The sequence below is a fragment of the Oncorhynchus nerka genome, linkage group LG15 (genome assembly GCF_034236695.1).
Source record: "Oncorhynchus nerka isolate Pitt River linkage group LG15, Oner_Uvic_2.0, whole genome shotgun sequence".
Taxonomy (NCBI): Eukaryota; Metazoa; Chordata; class Actinopteri; order Salmoniformes; family Salmonidae; genus Oncorhynchus; species Oncorhynchus nerka.
In genome coordinates this window covers 59,542,980-59,566,554 of record NC_088410.1, presented here as the reverse complement: position 1 = coordinate 59,566,554, position 23,575 = coordinate 59,542,980, and the positions used below count along the sequence as shown (strand labels likewise).

The 23,575-nt window shown below is 44.5% G+C and overlaps 1 protein-coding gene across 11 annotated transcripts in view; it reads left to right on the top strand.

Annotated features, from left to right (window-relative positions):
* The window catches only part of celf4 (CUGBP, Elav-like family member 4), a 122,993-nt gene that overhangs the window by 23,165 nt on the left and 76,253 nt on the right, over positions 1–23,575 (top strand). For all 11 annotated transcript variants that reach the window (XM_065001765.1, XM_065001764.1, XM_065001763.1 and 8 more), the window contains exon 2: positions 17,877–17,959. In XM_065001765.1, coding sequence (XP_064857837.1) covers positions 17,877–17,959 — 83 coding nt within the window. The remainder of the gene's footprint in view (positions 1–17,876; positions 17,960–23,575) is intronic.

Sequence of the window (23,575 nt, the reverse complement as noted above, 5' to 3'; positions counted from 1 at the left end):
AAAATGCCATGCTATTGTTTGAGGAGAGCTCCTAACAACAAAACACTTTTTTCATCGAGATAGGTCTGATAAATTCAACACTGAAGGTGAAAGGTGTACTTCCATTCTGAAATCTTGCTCTGATTTATCATCCAATGGGTCCCAGAGATGAAGGGAAGTGTCGAAGATGAAGTGTCGTTTTGTTAGATAAAATCATTTTTCACATCCTAAAAAGGTCCATATAGCATGCACAATCGATTTTGTATTTCCAGTCGTTCAATTTGCAAAGAAAGGAATCTGTGAAAATCTACCCCTAAACGTTGTTTCAACCAGTCAAATGACGTTTGTATGTATTCCTCAGAGATCCTAGAATGTAACCAGACTTCACTATATCATTAGGGGTGTAGTATATCCTATAGGACACCAAATGTGGTCAAAGAGCGACGCATTCATGGCACGCCGATGACGCGGGCAGTCTTCACTTGATCAACTCTAACTTTGTCAAATAAGCACCAATCAGGGTAAAACAAAGCTAGCTAGATAGCCAATGAGATGGGCTTCACTGGAGTATCCTGTATCTGTCGCAAAATGTAGCTGCTAACGTTGTGCAACAGCATGCCTTTTCCTTTTGAACAAAAATTATAAGAATATTCAGTTATGAAGTTTTGAAATCTGGTTGTTTTGCAAATTTTTAACTTATAATATGGCTACTAATACTGGAAAAGCTAAATCAAAGTCCAAGTATACAGATTTGACGATATTCCTGCAGAAAAATGTAACATGAATGCAAATGTCTCCACGATCATCCCAAATGTACCTGGGTGACTTCACACTAGATGTCATGTGGTTTGCTCATACTTCACGTTATCTGTCTGAAACTTTGCACATACACTGCTGCCATCTTGTGGACACCATAGGAATTACAACCAGAGTTATGGCTAGAAGTGGGACCTTTCTGTTGCATTTCAAATATGGTGGTAGAAAAAAAGAAGAAAAAAGTTGTTGTTTTCTTTGTATTTTCTTCTACCAGATCTATTGTGTTAATTATATTCTCCTACATTTAATTCACATTTCCACGAAATTCAAAGTGTTTCCTTTAAAATGGTACCAATAATATGCATATCCTTGAGTCTGGACCTGAGCTACACGCAGTTATATTTGGCTATGTCATTTTAGGTGAACATTTTTTAAAAGGGGGCTATCCCTAAGAAAGGTAAAGATTTGGGATAGGCAAAAAAATAAATACAAATAAAACATTATATTGCTGGATGCGAACCTTTGGAATCAGAGGAAGATGCTTAGATTTTACCAACCTACTTGAAGGTAACAGGGCTCACTGTTGTCCCTAGTGGCCGGTTTCGGTTTTGGTGTTCTTCAATAGGGTTTCTGGAGAGAGAAAAAGAGAGAGGAAAGAGAGTGTGTGTGTGTGTGTGTGTGTGTGTGTGTGTGTGTGTGCGTGCGTGCGTGCGTGCGTGCGTGCGTGCGTGCGTGCGTGCGTGCATGCGTGCGTGTGCGTGTGTCAGCACCGGCTAAGTAATAGTAGCGGACCCAATCCTCCCTGGCAAAGGGAGCAGAGGCTGGTATAGATTGATATTGGCCCGACTGTGAGAATCCTCCATCAGTACATTCTGGACAGAGTTTGCCACTGAGCACTGATCTGACTGAGACCTGCTTGCGATAAAAATAGCAAAACAGATCCAAATTAAAGGGTCAGATGTAACATTACCTTGCACAGTACTAAACAGTATTAAATGCAATTGATTGATTGCTTTTATTTGCCAGTAAAAAAAACTAAATCTATACATTTTAAATCACTTGTTACACCTACGACCAGCCCAGATGTCTGCTCTATGGTCAAGTCATGTTGTATATTCGTGGTCTACGATATTGCAAAGGATCAGACATCTGAGCTGACCAGTGTTTTGATCTTCCAAACAAGGCCTTTCCCAGAGTTCCATTTGTTCATTCCCCCCTCATTTGCCTCCAATGCAAAATGTGAAAACTCTGTTCCAATCTGCATTTCAATGTCCCAATTTGTTCAAGAGGGAGTTGCAGCTTTCTAAGTGAGCCGGATAAAAGCGTCTGCCAAATGGCTAAATATTTAAAATTATCTGTAGCTCCAGAGCTGATAAAAAGGACTTTGAAAATCAACTGCCTTCGCCAAAAGCCTCATTAGTTGGACGACAACAAAATGTCTCCCCACCGAGGCGGGGCGGGAGGAAAACCCAGGTATCTGCGACTAGGCAATTAAAAACAAGTTATACAGCCTTTTTCTCAAACTGCACTGCTCACTATTTAGGATAAAAAAGCCTCTTAATGCGCTAATGCTAATATTCTAATATCTTACGTTATCATATGATTACGTGTTTATGAAGGAATGGTGGAATGAGTCAGTGGTGTGTTTGTTGATCCTATCCATTGCCACTTGTGTTTGCATGGAGTCGATGGAAAATATGGAAATCCCAGTGCATCTTTCATGCGCCCTTCCTTCAGCGATTGGCGCTCTACGCTAGCTTTGCAAACATCTTAATTGCGTTAAATGGAGGGGAAAAAAGGGCCAGATTAAACGTCATTAATGAGGGTTGTGTGGGGAGGCTGCTATTCCCCGGATGGTGCTTTTGTTCACTTTGGCAAAGCGGGGGAGAAAGAGCGGCTTCACCTTGAAGCTGAAAGCACACCATGAAACAGGGTCATTGTGCCTCCCTCTACCAAAGACAGGAGCACACTTTTCTCCCTCTCTCTCGCTCTCTTGCACAGAATCACACGCACCATCTCCCTCCTCTGTGCCTCTGTCTCTTACTGCCACTACCCATCCCTCTCTCCGGCTCAGTCTGCCCCTTGTCTCCCTTTCTTTCACTCTTTAAATTTCTCCCCCTCTTGTTTTTCCAAATCTCTTTCTCTCTCCTCTTCCCCCAGTCACTCTGTCTGAAAGGCAGATAAGCTCACTGGGGGAGACTTTAGAGGACTCTCCATCTGTGTATAAATAGTTTAGGATGAATTATTGAGGGACCTGGGGTTGCTAATAATCCCGCAGGACCCATCTGACAATGACACGGAAGATGGAGGGAAAACAATTACGCAGGGTTTCTCCTTCGCAGGAATTGGATTGGAAGGGGGGGGGCTCTGGGCGTAGAACAGAAGCCCCTCGCGGGCCCAACGTCTTGGCTAATAAAGCCAATTAACTCTCTGGAATCAATCGGCCCAAGAGGAACGTCCTTTTCTTCCCTTCCCTGGGACGCAACAGGAACTGTAATGATTCATGTCCCCCCTGTTTGTAATGTCCCCTCATCTCGTCTCCCCTGTGGAGGACGGGATAGGACAGGACACCGCGTCTCTCAGCCGCCATCCCTCCGCCGAGGCGGGATAATAGGACAGGAAAGGGGGAATGAGAGGAGAGGAATATTAATGATGGTGTTTAGGGCTGAAAGTGTTGTAATGGGAGGGCAGACTAAACCCCGTGTCTCAGAGTCAGACCCTTGCTCCTGTTTTTGTCAACCACCCCAAGGTGATTTTGACACGACAATTGACTCTTTTTGGGGGGGGGTTGGTTTTCTCCTCTTTTGTGAAAGGCCTTTGAGATAGAAAGGATTACACTACAACATTAGGTTGAAGTGTTACTGAAATATTTGTTTGCACCAAAGCTGTTACCTAGGGAGCAACAACCCACAACTGTTGTAAACAAGGGACCAATCAAAGAAACCAGGTTAAATTGATCAACTTCATTATTAATAGTAATAAGAGAATTTACAGAACATAATGACAGTGTGGAATCGGTCTGAGTGGTATAAATGCAAACTGCTGTTTAGTATTGTTAAAGGATAATACAAATAAAGTGTGTGTGTGTGTGTGTGTGTGTGTGTGTGTGTGTGTGTGTGTGTGTGTGTGTGTGTGTGTGTGTGTGTGTGTGTGTGTGTGTGTGTGTGTGTGTGTGTGTGTGTGTGTGTGTGTGTGTGTGTGTGCGCCTTTACAAGTGTGAATGAAGCAGGGAATTCTCAACTGCGTGCGGGCCTGTGTGTGGGTGTACAGTCCCCATCTCTCTGGGGAGCGCGTAGAGAGGTGGACGATGACAACAACACTGTCCTAATGATGCATTTTCTACTCCATTGATTCAGTGGCTCTGCTCTCCAGTAAATCCTTCACATGCAACACATTAAAGCCGGCCCTTTTTCCTCATCTGCCAATCGATTAGCGAGAGTTCAGGCTGCCTCCCAAATGGCACCCTGTTCCCTGTAGAGGGTCCTACTTTTGACCAGGTCTCATAGGGCTCTGGTCAAAAGCAGTGCACTGTATAGGGAATAGGGTGAGATTTGAGACACAGGCTTACAGTGGAACGTGGTGCATTCGCTGACTTCCACAATGCACACACAGTGTCGTGATGTTTTAATGATCCTTTTTGTTATACTTTATACCTTTAAAGGTTTTGTCCCGACCAATATCCATTTGGGATTGAAAGGTTGTCACTATTACTATAAAGAAAATGTAAGAGACTATGTTGTTTTTTTAGGTTTGCTTTAGTTTTTTCGCCAAGCACCTGTAAGTGTATTGTGATGGATTTGTGCTCATAATGACAAAATACTACCGTATATTTACTATAAATATTATAGTATTCACTGCAGTGTTTTTGCAGACTTTACTTGCAGACTAAAGTCCACAAAAACACTACAGAAAATACTGTAGTATTTACTGTAGTATTTACAGTTAACTCTAGTATAAATAATGTAGTAAAAGAAAACTGTAGTATGTACTATATTAATTAGTTTAGTTTTTTTGCAGACTGTATTATACTGTAGTATTTACTGTAGTGTTTTTGCTGACTCTAGTATGCTGTAGTATTTACAGTAGTGTTTATGCAGACTGTAGTGTACTGTAGTATTTACTGTAGTGTTTTTGCTGACACGAGTATGCTGTAGTATTTACAGTAGTGTTTATGCAGACTGTAGTATTTACTATAGTGTTTTCATTGTATTATCTTTGACATAGAAGTGGAGGCCTTTTCTTTCAGGAATTTACTGGAGAAATACTAAAAGAGCACATTTCCCATAACCTGTAGGTAGGTAGGACTGGGGTCTGAATGGATAGTTCAGAGTTTCTGCTCTTTTTTATAACATCTGCTAATATGTGTATGTGACCCATAACATTTGATTTGATTTAGGGAACACAATATATGTTCTATACTTGGCATGTATTTTTCTCATTTATGGGTGGCACAAATTGTGATATGGGGAGGGGAATGGGCAGGGAGTATGCAAATTGAATAGTATTGTAGTATTTACTATAGTTTAAAAACTGTAGTGTTTTTGAGGACATTACTGTAGTATTTACTACAATGCTTTTTTGCAGATAATACTGTAGTATTCACTATAGTATTCTACAACATTCTATAGTAAGTACTACACATGATCGAGGGATACCTCAGTGTGTAGAATAGTATTCTACAATATACTACAGTATACTACAGTTTACTATATCATTCTAAGTACTGTAGTATTCTTTCATGTGGGTGGGAATGTTACTGTCTAATTCTTCAGCGACTCAAATACATGTCAAGTAGTTAGAGAGATTGCACAGGTGTGTGTTTACATTCTCTCTCTCTTTCTCGTTCTCTTTCTCTGTCTCTACCTTGTGTTAGCACTGTGGGATCGGTATGGTAAAGGAGGTCTGGGGTAATACACGCCATTATGAATGCATACCGTCCCTTTTATGTATGTTGGCACTCAGTTCTATTTCACTCGGCTAGAATAATATCACACTCAAGACGAGAATTCATTAGTCCATGAAACAGCTCCTGAATTTTTAAGGCCTATTTTACGGAACAAAAAAAGCCCTGACGTGGTCTCTGCACAGTAATTGAAGATTTTCTTTTTGCGTACTATTCTCCCAACTCATATTGCGGTCTTGAAAGTGCCTTCTTATTTAATCAAGGGTTTACTGCATTCAATTACATATTTTTTAAATGATATGGGGGTAGAACCTGCATGGAAATGTTTCCGGAGACCTTGACTCTGTGTCCCCATACTCTAAGATAGCCCCCTTTCCTCATCTCATTCCCTCCATGAGCACAGATCTGAACGCACATGACGGGTGAATGTGATATGGTGGAAACCTATCCAGTCCATTCACCTGCCAGTGGTCTTGAAGGAAAGGTGGTAAGGACTTTTAGAAGAATATATGGACACAGCCTTTTTACACACAGAGCCAAGGGCTTCCTCATTAACGTTACAGGAATAGTTCCCTCCAAAGTCTGTCAGACATGGCAAGACATGGTTTGATTAGGTTGGTTTGTTACCCTTCCAACAAGTGACTGTGCTGCTATTGCATACAGAATAGTTTATGGTGCATTAGTGTGTCATTAAGTCTCATGCCAGAGTTACACAGGAGTTAGAAACGGGTAACGATGCATCGGTCCCGGTTCCAATGTTAAAGATACTAGTGCATCGATCCAAATTAAGCATGCATCGGTCAGATAAAAAAAAAAAAAAGATTCAATCTTGTTTTATTACGAAAATACCTCTTACCTGTTTTGAATTAATTGATGCGTCCTCTCCTTCAGTTCAGTAGCCTATTGAACTTTTATGCATGTAACTGCATATGACTGTCAGATATTAACAGGGAGCACAGGGCGGGGGACACAGATGCTCGCGCCAGGGAGAGGTTGGCCTATGTGGTTCTAATAGGCTATTCGTCCATCTGCACGGAACCTTCAGCATTCAGATGCTTGTAAAATGGCTTTCGCAATGTCAAACCATAGCCTTTATTAGTTGAGTGACAACCCATGTAATGTATCTAAATGCTTATCGAATCGTTCATGAAAGGAGAGTCGCACATCCCTAGTTGTAAAGGGTTCATAGCACCTTGTTATAACAAATGTGGCTGGGATTCCTCTTTAGTAAAGCTCACAGAGCGCTGAGACCTTGCAAAGTAATCTAGTCACGTTTTTCATCTCTTAAAATCAATCTTTAAACTGAAGTGAAAACATATTTTGTTTATGGAGAAAAGGCTGTACTTGGTCCTACCTTTCAGGTCCAGATAAGTGCTAACAAAACAGAGGTGAGAGATCTGGAGATTTTTATTGACTGACTGAATAACATTTTAAAGGTGAGGATTTTCCTTCAGAGTTGCTAATGTGCAAGGCTATAGAGCCCTTTCATGCAATGGTATCACATTGAAGAGAACGACAGGGTGTTGTCCAGGATCACGCCAAGGTTCTTAGCGCTCTGGGAGGAGGACACAGTGGAGTTGTCAACCGTGATGGCGAGATCATGGAACGGGCAGTCCTTCCCCGGGAGGAAGAGCAGCTCCGTCTTGCCGAGGTTCAGCTTGAGGTGGTGATCCGTCATCCACACTGATATGTCTGCCAGACATGCAGAGATGTGATTCGCCACCTGGTCATCAGAAGGGGGAAAGGAGAAGATTAATTGTGTGTCGTCTGCATAGCAATGATAGGAGAGACCATGTGAGGTTATGACAGAGCCAAGTGACTTGGTGTATAGCGAGAATAGGAGAGGGCCTAGAACAGAGCCCTGGGGACACCAGTGGTGAGAGCACGTGGTGTGGAGACGGATTCTCGCCACGCCACCTGGTAGGAGCGACCTGTCAGGTAGGGCGCAATCCAAGCGTGGGCCGCGCCGGAGATGCCCAACTCGGAGAGGATGGAGAGGAGGATCTGATGGTTCACAGTATCGAAGGCAGCCGATAGGTCTAGAAGGATGAGAGCAGAGGAGAGAGAGTTAGCTTTAGCAGTGCTGAGCGCCTCCGTGATACAGAGAAGAGCAGTCTCAGTTGAATGACTAGTCTTGAAACCTGACTGATTTGGATCAAGAAGGTCAATTCTGAGAGAGATAGCGGGAGAGCTGGCCAAGGACGGCACGTTCAAGGGTTTTGGAGAGAAAAGAAAGAAGGGATACTGGTCTGTAGTTGTTGACATCGGAGGGATCGAGTGTAGGTTTTTTCAGAAGGGGGTGCAACTCTCGCTCTCTTGAAGACGGAAGGGACGTAGCCAGCGGTCAGGGATGAGTTGATGAGCGAGGTGAGGTAAGGGAGAAGGTCTCCGGAAATGGTCTGGAGAGAAGAGAGGAGGGGATAGGGTCAAGCGGGCAGGTTGTTGGGCGGCCGGCCGTCACAAGACGCGAGATTTCATCTGGAGAGAGAGGGGAGAAAGAGGTCAGAGCACAGGGTAGGGCAGTGTGAGCAGAACCAGCGGTGTCGTTTGACTTAGCAAACGAGGATCGGATGTCGTCGACCTTCTTTTCAAAATGGTTGACGAAGTCATCTGCAGAGAGGGAGGAGGGGGGGAGGGGAGGGGATTCAGGAGGGAGGAGAAGGTGGCAAAGAGCTTCCTAGGGTTAGAGGCAGATGCTTGGAATTTAGAGTGGTAGAAAGTGGCTTTAGCAGCAGCGACAGAAGAGGAAAATGTAGAGAGGAGGGAGTGAAAGGATGCCAGGTCCGCAGGGAGGCGGGTTTTCCTCCATTTCCGCTCGGCTGCCCGGAGCCCTGTTCTGTGAGCTCGCAATGAGTCGTCGAGCCACGGAGGCGGGAGGGGAGGACCGAGCCGGCCTGGAGGATAGGGGACATAGAGAGTCAAAGGATGCAGAAAGGGAGGAGAGGAGGGTTGAGGAGGCAGAATCAGGAGATAGGTTGGAGAAGGTTTGAGCAGAGGGAAGAGATGATAGGATGGAAGAGGAGAGAGTAGCGGGGGAGAGAGAGCGAAGGTTGGGACGGCGCGATACCATCCAGTAGGGGCAGTGTGGGAAGTGTTGGATGAGAGCGAGAGGGAAAAGGATACAAGGTAGTGATCGGAGACTTGGAGGGAGTTGCAATGAGGTTAGTGGAAGAACAGCATCTAGTAAAGATGAGGTCGGCGTATTGCCTGCCTTGTGAGTAGGGGGAAGGTGAGAGGAGAGGTCAAAAGAGGAGAGGAGTGGAAAGAAGGAGGCAGAGAGGAATGAGTCAAAGGTAGACGTGGGGAGGTTAAAGTCGCCCAGAACTGTGAGAGGTGAGCCGTCCTCAGGAAAGGAGCTTATCAAGGCATCAAGCTCATTGATGAACTCTCCGAGGAACCTGGAGGGCGATAAATGATAAGGATGTTAAGCTTGAAAGGGCTGGTAACTGTGACAGCATGGAATTCAAAGGAGGCGATAGACAGATGGGTAAGGGGAGAAAGAGAGAATGACCACTTGGGAGAGATGAGGATCCCGGTGCCACCACCCCGCTGACCAGAAGCTCTCGGGGTGTGCGAGAACACGTGGGCGGACGAAGAGAGAGCAGTAGGAGTAGCAGTGTTATCTGTGGTGATCCATGTTTCCGTCAGTGCCAAGAAGTCCAGGGACTGGAGGGAGGTATAGGCTGAGATGAACTCTGCCTTGTTGGCCGCAGATCGGCAGTTCCAGAGGCTACCGGAGACCTGGAACTCCACGTGGGTCGTGCGCGCTGGGACCACCAGATTAGGGTGGCCGCGGCCACGCGGTGTGGAGCGTTTGTATGGTCTGTGCAGAGAGGAGAGAACAGGGATAGACAGACACATAGTTGACAGGCTACAGAAGAGGCTACGCTACTGCAAAGGAGATTGGAATGACAAGTGGACTACACGTCTCGAATGTTCAGAAAGTTGAGCTTACGTAGCAAGAATCTTATTGACTAAAATGATTAAAAATGATACAGTACTGCTGAAGTAGGCTAGGTGGCAGTGGCTGCGTTGTTGACTTTGTAGGCTAGCTGGCAGTGGCTGCGTTGTTAATTACGTTACGTTGCGTTAAAAGAACGACAATAGCTGGCTAGGTAACCTAGAAAATCGCTCTAGACTACACAATTATCTTTGATTCAGAGACGGCTATGTAGCTAGCTATGTAGCTAGCTACGATCAAACAAATCAAACCGTTGTACTGTAATGAAATGAAATGAAAATGTGATACTACCTGTGGAGCGAGGCGGAATGCGACCGGGTTGTTGAGTTCTAATCGGTAGACGTTGGCTAGCTGTTAGCTAGCTAGCAGTGTCTCCTACGTTAAGGACGACAAATAGCTGGCTGCGTTGTTGATTCAGGGGCTAGCTGGCTAGCTAGCTAGCAGTGTTGATTACGTTACGTTGCGTTAAAAGAACGACAATAGCTGGCTAGGTAACCTAGAAAATCGCTCTAGACTACACAATTATCTACACAATTATCTTTGATACAGAGACGGCTATGTAGCTAGCTATGTAGACGGTGGGCGTTAGCTAGCTGGCTAGCTGCTGGGCAGATACGTTAGGACGACGAAATACGATAATTACGCAATTATCTTTGATACAAAGACGGCTATGTAGCTAGCTAAGAAGAAATTGCTAAGATTAGACAAATCAAACCGTTGTACTATAATGAAATGTAATGGAATGTAATGAAATGTAATGAAAAGTTATACTACCTGCAGACCGAAGTGCAGACCGAAGTGCGGATGCGACTGCTCGATGCGACTGCACAACGCATCAACATCAAGGCGGTGGCCCGTTCCTGTAGGTTCATGCTCTACAACATCTGCAGAGTACGACCCTGCCTCACACAGGAAGCGGCGCAGGTCCTAATCCAGGCACTTGTCATCTCCCGTCTGGATTACTGCAACTCGCTGTTGGCTGGGCTCCCTGCCTGTGCCATTAAACCCCTACAACTCATCCAGAACGCCGCAGCCCGTCTGGTGTTCAACCTTCCCAAGTTCTCTCACGTCACCCCGCTCCTCCGCTCTCTCCACTGGCTTCCAGTTGAAGCTCGCATCCGCTACAAGACCATGGTGCTTGCCTACGGAGCTGTGAGGGGAACGGCACCTCAGTACCTCCAGGCTCTGATCAGGCCCTACACCCAAACAAGGGCACTGCGTTCATCCACCTCTGGCCTGCTCGCCTCCCTACCACTGAGGAAGTACAGTTCCCGCTCAGCCCAGTCAAAACTGTTCGCTGCTCTGGCCCCCCAATGGTGGAACAAACTCCCTCACGACGCCAGGACAGCGGAGTCAATCACCACCTTCCGGAGACACCTGAAACCCCACCTCTTTAAGGAATACCTAGGATAGGATAAAGTAATCCTTCTCACCCCCCTTAAAGATTTAGATGCACCATTGTAAAGTGGCTGCTCCACTGGATGTCATAAGGTGAATGCACCAATTTGTAAGTCGCTCTGGATAAGAGCGTCTGCTAAATGACTTAAATGTAATGTAAATGTAATTAGCCTATCAGAAGCTTCTAAAGCCATGACATAATTTTCTGGAATTTTCCAAGCTGTTTAAAGGCACAGTCAACTTACTGTATGTAAACTTCTGACCCACTGGAATTGTGATACAGTGAATTACAAGTGAAATAATCTGTCTGTAAACAATTGCAGGAAAAATAGATGTCCTAACCGACTTGCCAAATGTATAGTCTCTTAACAAGAAATTTGTGGTGTGGTTGAAAAACAAGTTTTAATGACTCCAACCTAAATGAATGTAAACTTCCGACTTCAACTGTATGTGTTGTGATAATTGTGTTGTTTGCTCTATAACCTGTTAGTTCATGTGCCTTGACACCGTGACATATAGACCTAAGGCCGAGACAATAAGAAGACACAGTGGCAGAATAAATTGAACCACACCTTTGTTTCCATCACAAAACAGGAGAGCAACCTCTGTCCGGCGAAGTCCACAAAACATGGTGCATGGAACAAACAGTAACGTGACCTACAGCAATGATCAACCAAGTTCATGTTTCTGACATCTTCCGACTACTAAACAAATATTTATTTAGAACCATTGAGAGTTTCCGCAAGTTGCAAAGAAAACTGGAGCTGCCTCCTATCATGGCACACGGCGAGACCCAGATGCAAGACACAGGAGGCAGATGGTTGGAGTCTTAACCTATTGGAATAATACATATTGTAAGGCAAGAGAATAGTTGTGGACAGGCAAAATGGTCAAAACCAGTTCAGAATCCAAAAGGTACTGAAGGGCAGGCAGAATCAAGGTCAGGGCAGGAAGGATGATCAGGCAGGCGGGAAAGTAGTCCAGAGTCAGGCAGAGGTCAAAACCGGGAAGACTGGCAAAAAGAGAACAGCAAAAGGAGAACAGCAAAAGGAGAACAGCAAAAGGAGAACAGCAAAAGGAGAACAGCAAAATGAGTATAGGAAAAGGAGAACAGCAAAAAGAGAACAGCAAAAGGAGAACAGCAAAAAGAGAACAGCAAAAGGAGAACAGCAAAAGGAGAACAGCAGAGAGAACAGCAAAAGGAGAACAGCAAAAGGAGAACAGCAAAAAGAGAACAGCAAAAGGAGAACAGCAAAAGGAGAACAGCAAAAGGAGAACAGCAAAAAGAGAACAGCAAAAAGAGAACAGCAAAAAGAGAACAGCAAAAGGAGAACAGCAAAAAGAGAACAGCAAAAAGAGAACAGCAAAGGAGAACAGCAAAAGGAGAACAGCAAAAGGAGAACAGCAAAAAGAGAACAGCAAAAAGAGAACAGCAAAAGGAGTACAGGAAAAACACGCTGGTAAACTTGACTAACATACCAGACGAACTGGCACAGAGAGACAGGAAACACAGGGATAAATACACTGGGGAAAATAAGTGACACCTGGAGGGGGTGGAGACAATCACAGGAACAGGTGAAACAGATCAGGGCGTGACACCTCCACTATTCTAGCACCATTTCAACTTCAACATTTCAACATAATAAAATCGCCTATGCTTTCTCTAATAGAGTTACAACTGAGAAATACCCAAAATAATTTAGTCCAATCAATGTAAGATAAATATGATGTAGCTGTCAATGGTTCTGATGTTTGTGTGTATGTGTGTGCGTGCGTGGGTTCGTGCAAGTAGAAAACACATGTTGACTCAACCTACTTGTAGAGAAACGCCAATGCCATTCTCCTCTCTTTCATGTTGACGAAACAGTCTATCACTCTGTCATACAGTACACGCTTTTAGTTTTTGTTGTCCTCGGCTACCTGGCTAAAATGCTTGCTCGCTAGCCTAACTTCCTTTCTTGGGTAACGTTAATTAGTTAAAATGATCCTTCTACATCTAGCTACATATTTAAATTCCATCCTCTCAGGCCAGGGGCACAACAAGGTATGAATTAATGGTTGATCAGAATCGCGGTTATGGTCATTTGCCAGTACTGAGAATGAAGTAAAACCACAAGTCCAAATCACTATCTCCATCCATGGTTAATTTAGGAAAGGGACAATTTTAGCTAGCCACCGGAGTACAACAACACAACAATATGCAACAATTCAAGTTGTTTCTGTCAAAGACATATTTCTCTTGAGGAGATGTGATAAATGTGAAGCCAAATTCAAACTGGCTTCTTGACACTTTATTTATTGGTGCGCCAGGACCATTCACAGTTCAGCTCACTCAGTTTAGCTCAACACAAAGGATATTATTTTATACTTTTTTATCACGGGAGGCCAAATGCTCACTGGCTTCCCTTGCATTCAAGGCTACGGGCAGCAACATTGTCATACTCTTTTTGACCAGACAGTATCAGATAGATGGCCTACACATACAGAGACAGAGGGGTGCTGTTTGCTCGCTTGGATGCTTTCTCTGGTAAGATACATTCAGCCTCTTGCGAATTGACGGAATATGACAAAAACACAGAGAGATGAAAGATAAAGGATTTTATATGTTTTTGCCCTTTTCCTTGGTAAATTTATTTTGGGAAGACTGGCTTCTCTTGGCATCCATGATTACAATGCAATGATAATACCAAGTCTCATGATCTCACATTTGTTAAGTCATAATTGGACTTCATGAGAGGCACGGGCTCAATTGATGCCAGCAAATCTTCAGTTAGACATCTTGCAATTGGAATCTCTTGTAACAGAAGAGAGTTTGGCCACTTGGCTGTCACCGACAGCTTCTTCTCAAATCACTGGTAAGATTCATTTAGGCAAGTCAGTTAAGAACAAATTCTTATTTACAATGACAGCCTATAAAGAGTTGGTTAACTGCCTTGTTCAGGGGTAGAACAACCGAATTTGACCTTGTAAGCACGGGGATTCGATCTAGCAACCTTGCGGTTACTGGCCCAACGCTCTAACCACTAGGCTACCTGCCGTAGATGAAGAAAGTAGTGGTGTCTTTCCAACCTATCTTTCCTACTTTTTAGACATTGTCTCTTTCAATCCCTGATTCCTTTCTCTCTCTCTCTCTCTTTTACTCCCTTCTGTCTTTCCCTCTTTCTCTCTCTCTCTCGGTGGGTGTGTGTCCCTTTAGGTCGGTGGATGTGTGTCACTTTAGGATGTCTGCAGTGGTTGAGATAAGAGGCGAGTGTAGGACACAGGGGGATGGTGTTCACAGCAAGGTGATCTTATCTTCGCTCTCTACCTCTCTACCCTTTTCTCACTACCTTTTCCTCTCTACCTTTCTCTCTCTACCTACCTTTACTCTTCTATCTTGCCCCCCCTCTCTATCTCTACTTCCTCTCTCTCTCTCTCTCTCTCTCTCTCTCTCTCTCTCTCTCTCTCTCTCTCTCTCTCTCTCTCTCTCTCTCTCTCTCTCTCTCTCTCTCTCTCTCGCTTAGCCTCTTTCTCTGCACCGCTTTCTTCTCCCTTCTCCACCCCTGCTTTCTACTGTTCATTTGCTCTTTCCCTTATCTTCCCCTCTCTCTCTCTCTCCATTTCTCTCTCATTCGCTGCCTCTTTTCTTCTTCTTTCTCTTCTCTTCACTGTTGTTGATTTGAATTTGTAGCATTGTAAAACAATGCAAGGCAACAAAAGATGAATGTCTATCCACTGCTCCTACCAGTGTGTGTTTTAGCCAGATACTAGCTAGAGCCAGACACAGCAAGATCCGAGCTGAGCCTGACTATGACTGGGGTGTTTGTTGTGTTGCTTACTCAAACGTGTGTGTGTATGTGTGTGTGTGTGTGTGTGTGTGTGTGTGTGTGTGTGTGTGTGTGTGTGTGTGTGCGTGTGCGTGTGTGTGTGTGATAGTAAATCAACGATAGTAAATCAAGGAAACTTTGACAAATGCGGCCATTTCGGCAGTCCCTAAAAGGAAAAAATCTATTTTAGCCTTAGGGTTTAGGGATAGGATTAGGGTTAGGGTTACAATTGGGGTTAGGCTTTCAGGATAGGATTAGAGTTAGGAGTTAGGTTTGGTTTTAGGGTTAGTGATTTGGGGTTAAGGTTGGGGTTAGGGTTATGTTGAGGTTTATGTTTAGGGTGAGGGAAAATAGGATTTTGGTCCCAGCTTGGATAGTAAAACCAACGTGTGTGTGTTGTGTACCCCTGTATGAGCGATGTGTGTGAAGCCCAGGCTTGCACACACACACACACACACACACACACACACACACACACACACACACACACACACACACACACACACACACACACACACACACACACACACACACACACATACACGCGTGTTCCTCCTTTGGGAGAGGCAGCTGGCATGTAGCGTAACATGACAGGGAGGAGGTAGGTAGGAGGTAGCAGGCTGTCAGCAGCGAGCTCCCACTCGGGCTAATGAGCATGGCATTAATTAAAAACAGCAACAGGCGGAGTGAGCTCTCCAGCGGCCCGCCATCAGACCAGCCCAGGGTTAAAGACACAGAGCCAAGCACACACAGCGACTGAGACCAGCTCCCCAGGCACACTAGTTAGCCCTGCTCTTCATACATGCTGCAGCTCGTCTGGCCCCCACTCTCTCTGCCCATAACATGTCAATATGTAAATAGCCAGATACCACAGATATTAATGACATAACTTTACATTAAAAAGGATGTTGACAAGTTGAATGTGAACAAAAGAATGAGAGCGTGAGGCATAGAGCTAGAAAGATACGAGATCTACTCTTCAGGCATCCTTGTTTAGTTCTGTTGTTGACTACTGCCCGCTGTATTAAACCCGGCGTTTTGAATGTTTACACAGTCTTTTTGATTGCAAAATGCTACTCACAGCTCGCAGACGGCTTTTGGTTTGTTCATTATATTTTAAAACTGTGTATATGTACAGTCTCTAGGACAGTGTGAACTGTCTTTATGACAGTCCTGTGAGGGGAGTCAACCTGGTGTTTTTACAGTGCCCGAAAACATTCTGGGGTTTGAATTTGTAATAAACAGACACAAACTGTAAACTTGACAGAAATAAAAGATTGGAGAACTTACATCTTTGAGTCTTTGAGTCTTTGAAAGAAAGTCCAAGTCTAAATAGAAAAACAAAAAAAAGACAAAAATTGTCACACCAATCAACTACTTATGCCTTGATGGCGAACTGCCTAATAAGCATCACCAGTACATTGTGTAAACATATTTTTGTTCATACATTGACATATTTTCATCCTTTCATTTCTTTTAAAGGAAATGTTTCATTTCCTTTTCACTTCATGCTTTCATGGTAACGACGCATGTTTCAAATTGACTGTGGGGAGAATGTGATGTTGAAGCGTAAACAGGCCCTACAGACGATATCTATTGGGGTCCTGGAATGTTTTCGAATGTCCTCTGAACATGGTTCCAGGGTTTCTGTGTTACATGTTCCTGTTCATGGAGGGTCTCCATAATAACATTCACAGTCAAAAGTTGGACAGTTCTAAATAAGATTCTCCTTAGCTAACACTATGTCAGTCTTATGACAGCACTACATAGGCTTCCTGTCAAGGGGGCCTGTGAGTGACATGTTCCTGTGGTTTCTCTTAGTTTGCCTGAGTCTCCGGCATCTCCCTGGCAGCCCCCTCATGTCAGCCCAGGTGCTAGGGAAACAGGGGATTGTGGGAACATATGGAGCAGAAAGAAAGACTGTCAGGGAAATGTCTGCCTTGTCACAGCAAAGTGAGGACCGACGCACACTGATGGTCGGCTGGATAACTGCAGACTTGCAGGGAGAGAGAGAGAGAGAGAGAGAGAGGAGAGCCACATAAGGTTTGACATGTTTTGGGAGAAAGTAGCTAGTATAGCTAGATTAGCTTGCACACGTTTATTAATCTCTGCCACACGAGAAGTGATAACATGGAAAGGGAAAGTGTATCGTAAACTGTTTAGCATACATACACTGAGTATACAAAACAGCATGAACACCTGCCCTTTCCATGACATACACTTATCAGGTGAAAGCTACGATCCCTTATTGATGTCACTTGTTAAATCCACTTCAATCAGTGTAGATGAAGGGGAGGAGATAAGTTAAAGCTTTTTAAGCCTTGAGACAATTGAGACATGGATTGGGTGTGTGTGTGTGCCATTCAGAGGGTGAATGGGCAAGACAAAAGATTTCAGTGCCTTTGAACGGGGTATGGTAGTAGGTGCCAGGCACACCGATTTGTGTCAAGAACTGCAACGCTGGTGTTTTTTTCACGCTCAACAGTTTCCCGTGTGTATCAAGAATGGTCCACCGCCAGCCAACTTGACGCAACTCTGGGAGGAATTGGAGTCAACATGGGCCGGCATCCGTGTGGAACACGTTTGACACCTTATAAAGTAAACTCGATATTAGGATGGTGTTCCTAATGTTTGGTATACTCAGTGTAATAGTAGGCCATGTAGGTAGCGCTTCGGAGATAGTACTCTTTAGCTACAGGCTTACCATCTCTCTCTTTCTTTTACTCACTCTCTCACTCTTTCATTCTTTCTCTCTCACTCTTTCATTCTTTCTCGTTCTCTCTCCATCTTTCTCTCTCTCTTTCTTTCTTTCGCTCCCTCTCTCACTTTCTTTCTTTCGATCTCTCTCTCTCTCTTTGATCTCTCTCTCTCTCTCTCTCTCTCTCTCTCTCCCAGGGACGGCTCTGTTTGTGTTAGTTTGTGTTCTTGGATTTTTGTCTCTAACGAGTTTGAGTGGTCTCCTCCTTCGCTGTCTCTCAGTGTCTGCCCCAGTATGCTAACGTCATTATCCTTTCTCTCCCTCTCCCTACCCCCTCTCTATGTCTCTCTCTCTTTCGGTCTCTCTCTCTCTCAGGCTGTGCCTTCCTTACCTACTGTGCCAGAGAGTCGGCCCTGAAAGCTCAGAATGCTCTTCATGAGCAGAAGACCCTGCCAGGGGTAAGTTTACCACCACACTGTCATACTGTTTGTACTTTATGGCCCCTCAAGCACCTTAACATGCACCCAGACAAATAAATGTTAAACAGATTCCGACACCCATAAAGATCACACACAGCTAGGCATACACACGCAACGCACACACCTTGCCACACAAATGTGTTTGCATTCAAAGGTGCCACACAATGTCTTTACTGTTGACATACTGTACACACAACAACACACCACCCTCTTTTCCCATTTGTTCTCCCTCTTTTTCTCCATGCGTCCCTCTCCCTCTTTCTCCCCCTCCCTCGCCTTTTCATTCTCCCTCTGACAGTCACACAAACCCACGGGGAGAAACCACATAGCATCACATCAGCGCAGGCCTATTTATAGTTGCAGTGTGTGTGTATGTGTGTGTTCTGTGGTAGGGCCAACAATATACTGTAAATATACATACAGTATATCTAACGTGTCTAACAACATTATGTTCGTACATACAGAAGAAAGGAAGCACTTGAGTACATGAGGAATACAAAGTGCATTTAAAGCAGGTGCTTCCACACAGGTTTGGTTCCTGAGTTAATTAAACATCCCATCATGCTTAGGGTCATGTATAAAAATACCCAGTTGCCCATTATTTTGGCTACCATGGCTAGAAAAAGAGACCTTAGTGACTTTGAAACAGTGGTCTCAAAGGAGCAAATGGGGGTTTAAAGGGTGTGTGTGTGTGCATGTTGCGAAAGTGTGTGTGTGTGTGTGTGTGTGTGTGTGTGTGTGTGTGTGTGTGTGTGTGTGTGTGTGTGTGTGTGTGTGTGTGTGTGTGTGTGTGTGTGTGTGTGTGTGTGTGTGTGTGTGTGTGTGTGTGTGTGTGTGTATCAGTCACCAGATTGCAACCCAATTGAACACTTATGGGAGATTCTGGAGCGGCGCCTGAGACAGCGTTTTTCACCACTATGGACAAACACCAAATTATTGAATACTTTAAGTTGGTGTTTCCTTTATTTTGGCAGTTACCTGTATACCATACTGTATGTACAATATGATTGCAAGCAACAACTCCTACACTATCTGGATCCAATGTATACTTTAATATATTATTTTATTTTTTAACCCAGCACTATGTTGCAGGGCTTTAACATTGTGTATCTGTGCCATATGTGTGTGTCTGTGTGTGTATGTGTGTGCGTTGAGTTTTGATGCGTCTCTGTCAGGGCTCGCTTGGTTGGGCCTGTTCGTTTTTTAATGACGCCTCCAGGGAGGTTGACAGTCGCCATGTTGAGCAGAAAGCCTTTGATGTGAGTGATTATGACATCATAGATGTGCAGTGCGGAAGAGAGGAGTCGTGCGCTGCCTCTGCCGCTGTGGATCCTTCTCTCTTTCTCTGCTTTCATCCCCCCCCGAGCAGGAATGGCGCAGTCACACACCAGAAAAAAGAAGATACATTTCATATTTGGCCAAAACAAAAATGTGATTTTCTGTTCACAATGAAGATTTTGCCTTAGTGAGCGTTGTTGGATGTACAGTACGTGGTACGACATCTATGTTATCAGTAAAGGGCCCTTCTTTAATGTAGCGATCCATACTTTTTGAAAGCTTTATGGTGACTAGAGCAGTCCCTGTAGCTTGTGTAAATGTTGCGAGGAGGCGGCAGTGGCGGCGGCAGTGGCGTCATCGTGGTAATCTTCAGGAACCCCACAGCAAATGAATTTAATTGAAGTCACTACCCATCACCGTCATTTAATAAGAAATGCTAATTAGCCAATCCCAGATCGGGCCGCCGGTGATTGCTTAGGTTTGTCGACTCATTGTGAATGCTAAGTAAACAAGTATAATTCTCCAGGACAGTTCTGGTATGAGCAGCCAGCCTTAAAGAAGCAGAGGAGTCTGGGAGACGCGGTCTTTGAAGCCTTACAGAGGTGAAGACAGAGAAACACAACAAATGAGTTGATTAGGGAAAGAACAGGGACTTTGGCGGAGAGATGAGTAAAGGCAGTAGGACGTTTTATCCGCACTTTGCTTCTTTTCTTCTCTTTTCAACCAACTATCGCCCCTCCCCCCACCACCATTTTCACTTCACTTGGCATCTTTCTTCTCAAAGTTGTTCCCTCGTGTTGGAAAGTTTTGAAAAGCAGTGTTGTGCCTAGCTCAGCCGATGCCCAGGTGACGCCTAAACTGAGAGGATTTGGATTCCATAGTGAACATACCCTGAAGGTGCTCCTAAAGGCACTAGGAATTGACATGATACAAGCACCTTGAAATGACTTATTGATATACCTATTGCAGGGATACTTAAATCGGGAGCTTGAGCCCAATTCTACTGCTGATGTTCCTTCTTGGCGTTTAGTTGGGGACTGAATTTGAGCCGGGGGACCCTGCGAGTGCACTTAACTATCAAGTAAACATGAAAATCAGAAGTGTAACTGAGCTTGAGCTCCAGATCGGATGTATCCCTGACCTACTGGGATATCTTAAAGTGATAGTTCCCCTTTTAGAAGATTTATTTCATTTTCAAATTATTTTCGACTTCACTAGCGTGTTGACATTTTCTCCAAAGCATTCTAGAATGTTTAGCTGGTTATCTAGCAACATTCAGAATCTCATGGCTGGAATTGTTGGACAACGTAGCAATGCTATTGGAAATGGACCAGGCCTTTGTGTGGAATCAACTATGGTATACAGTAAACTACTAATTTGTATTTTAGTAGGATATGATAATTGTTTGTTTTTATGTATCATAGTGACTAGTGATTGACATTGATTAGAGTAGACTGTGTACTTGTGTACACTACATGACCAAAGGTATGTGGACACCTGCTCGTCGAACATCTGATTCCAAAATCATCGTCATTAATATGGAGTTTGGTCCCCCCCCTTTGCTGCTATAACAGCCTCCACTCTTCTGGGAAGACTTTCTACCAGATGTGGGAACATTGCTGAGGGGACTTGCTTCCATTCAGTCATAAGAGCATTAGTGAAGCCAGGCACTGACGTTGGACGATTAGGCCTGGCTCGCAGTCGGCGGTCTAATTAATCTCAAAAGTGTTATTATTACCATTATTCCTCATCCACCAAACTTTACAGTTGGAACTATGCTTTGGGGCAGATAGCATTCTCCTGGCAACCGCCAAACCCAGATTCTTCCGTCAGACTTCCAGATGGTGAAGTGTCCAATGGCGGCAAGCTTTACAGCACTCCAGCCGACGCTTGGCATTGCGCACGGTCATCTTAGGCTTTTGTGCAGCTGCTCGGCCATGGAAACCCATTTCATGAAGCTGAACGAACAATTATTGTGCTGACGTTGCTTCCAGAGGCAGTTTGGAACTCGGTAGTGAGTGTTGCACCTGAGGACAGACGATTTTTACGCTCAATTTTTACGCTCTACGCTCTTCAGCACCCGCCGGTCCTGTTCTGTGAGCTTGTGTGGCCTACCACTTCACGGCTGAGCCGTTGTTGCTCCTAGACGTTTCCACTTCACAATAACAGAACTTACAGTTGACTGGGGCAGCACTAGCAGGGCAGAAATTTGAGGAACTGACTTGTTGGAATTAACGTATTATTATAATATATTTTTTCCCTTTATTTAACTAGGAAAGTCGGTTAAGAACACATTCGTATTTACAATGACGGCCTCCACCTGCCAAACTTGGACGATGCTGGGCCAATTTTTGACGCCCTATGGGACTCCCAATCACAGCCGGTTGTGATACAGCCTTGAATCAAAACCAGAGTGTCTGTATTGACACCTCTAGCCCCGAGATGCAGTCCCTTAGACCGCTGCGCCACTCGGGAGCACCCTATGACGGTACCACGTTGAAAGTCACTGAGCTCTTCAGTAAGGCCATTCTACTGCCAATGTTTGTCTATGGAGATTGCATGGCTGTGTGCTCGATTTTATACACCTGTCAGCAACAGTTGTGGCTGAAATAGCCGAATCCACTCATTGTGTCCACATACTTTTGTATAGATAGTGTACTACTTCAGGATTTCACAGGTGCTGGCACATTATTAGGTTGCTCTTCCATTATAGTTATCTTTAACAGAAATCCATTAAAGTTCCTTTTACAGAGAAGAACTTAACCAGAGGTCAAACCAATGCCAGACAAAAACTAAACATAACAAATGTTGCATTAGTTTATTCAAAGTGTGCGTCTATAACATGATTCACCGGGGAGGTTTAAGACAGGTATAAAATGGGACCTGTCTCAAATGTGTGCCTTTGGATGCCATATTTATGATCCTCTCGTGTTTCAGACTCATACAACAGCATGATGCATCAGAAAGCATCTATTGATTTTGGCACAAGGCCTCCCTAGCAGGGGGTGAGGGAGAAGGAGGAGAGGGGGCACGACTAGCCGGCACAGTGTGTGTACACACCTACGCGCAAATACTCGCTCAAACTCATAAACACACATTCTCACACAAGACATACTATTACACTTGTGTAAAGCCGTGAGCATTAAACACACATACAGACACACAGACTACACACACACACACACAGAGACACACAGACACAGACACACACATACATATACAGACACACACACCCACACACACACACACACACACACACACACACACACACACACACACAAAGACACAAAGACACAGTATTATAAATTGTATTTTCATGTTTAAGGACTTGGAGGACTAGTCCAAAAGAAGAAGAATCAAATCAAATTACAAGTGAGAGACAAATAGACATAGATCTTTCTCATACATCGCCACATAAACACACTTCATACATATGCATGTCTTTCTGTCACTCTCACACCCACCATCACATCTGCACACTCTTACAAACGCATTCTCCTCCACACTGAATAAGCAGCGTAACATACACACACAGAAATGTAGTGCCGACCGACTCAAACTGTAATAGCGCAAAGTCAGATGAGAAAACATAGAAGCTCGTGAATCAATGAGTCATTTCAGAGCGTGTTCAAATACACACACAGCCCAGCACCGTTCTGCCATCCCTCTTTTCCTCCCTCCCTCCCTGCCTTCCTTCCCTCCTTCCCTCCCTCACTCTTTCCCTCCCTGACACCCATTTCAACCCGGGGACAAGAAAACAGAAGAAAAGGAAAGGTGGAAAGGGAGCTAGGTGATAGAGGAAGGGATGTAGGGAGGAATAGAGAGGGATGGATAGAGAGAGAGAGAGAGAGAGAGAGAGAGAGAGAGAGAGAGAGGAGGTGTAGGCAAGGTGTCTCCATACCACTGATTTGTGTCTGTTTCTTTTTTTCTCGAGGAGAGATAATGACTGGGTCCAAAAATCCATGGCATTGATTGGCTACATGACCCACTTTCATGGCAGCTTTTCTCAATAAGCCGCCTCATTGGTCAATAACTGCCTGGCTCTCTGGGTGAGGTAGGGGTTTTATGAGTGTGGCTGGGAGGAGAGAAGGGGGGACTAAGGTGGAGTGCACGTCTGAGCCATGTATGCATCCTAAATGGCGCCCTATTCCCTATATAGTGCACTACTTTTGACCAGAGCCCCATCTATTTATTCCCGATGAAGTGCATAGGGCTCTCGTCAAAAGTAGTGCACTTTATGCGGAATAGGGTGCCATTTGGTGAAGGAGCCCATGTCTCAACTGTTGAAGCTGTGCGTTAGCGTTTTTCATCATGTAT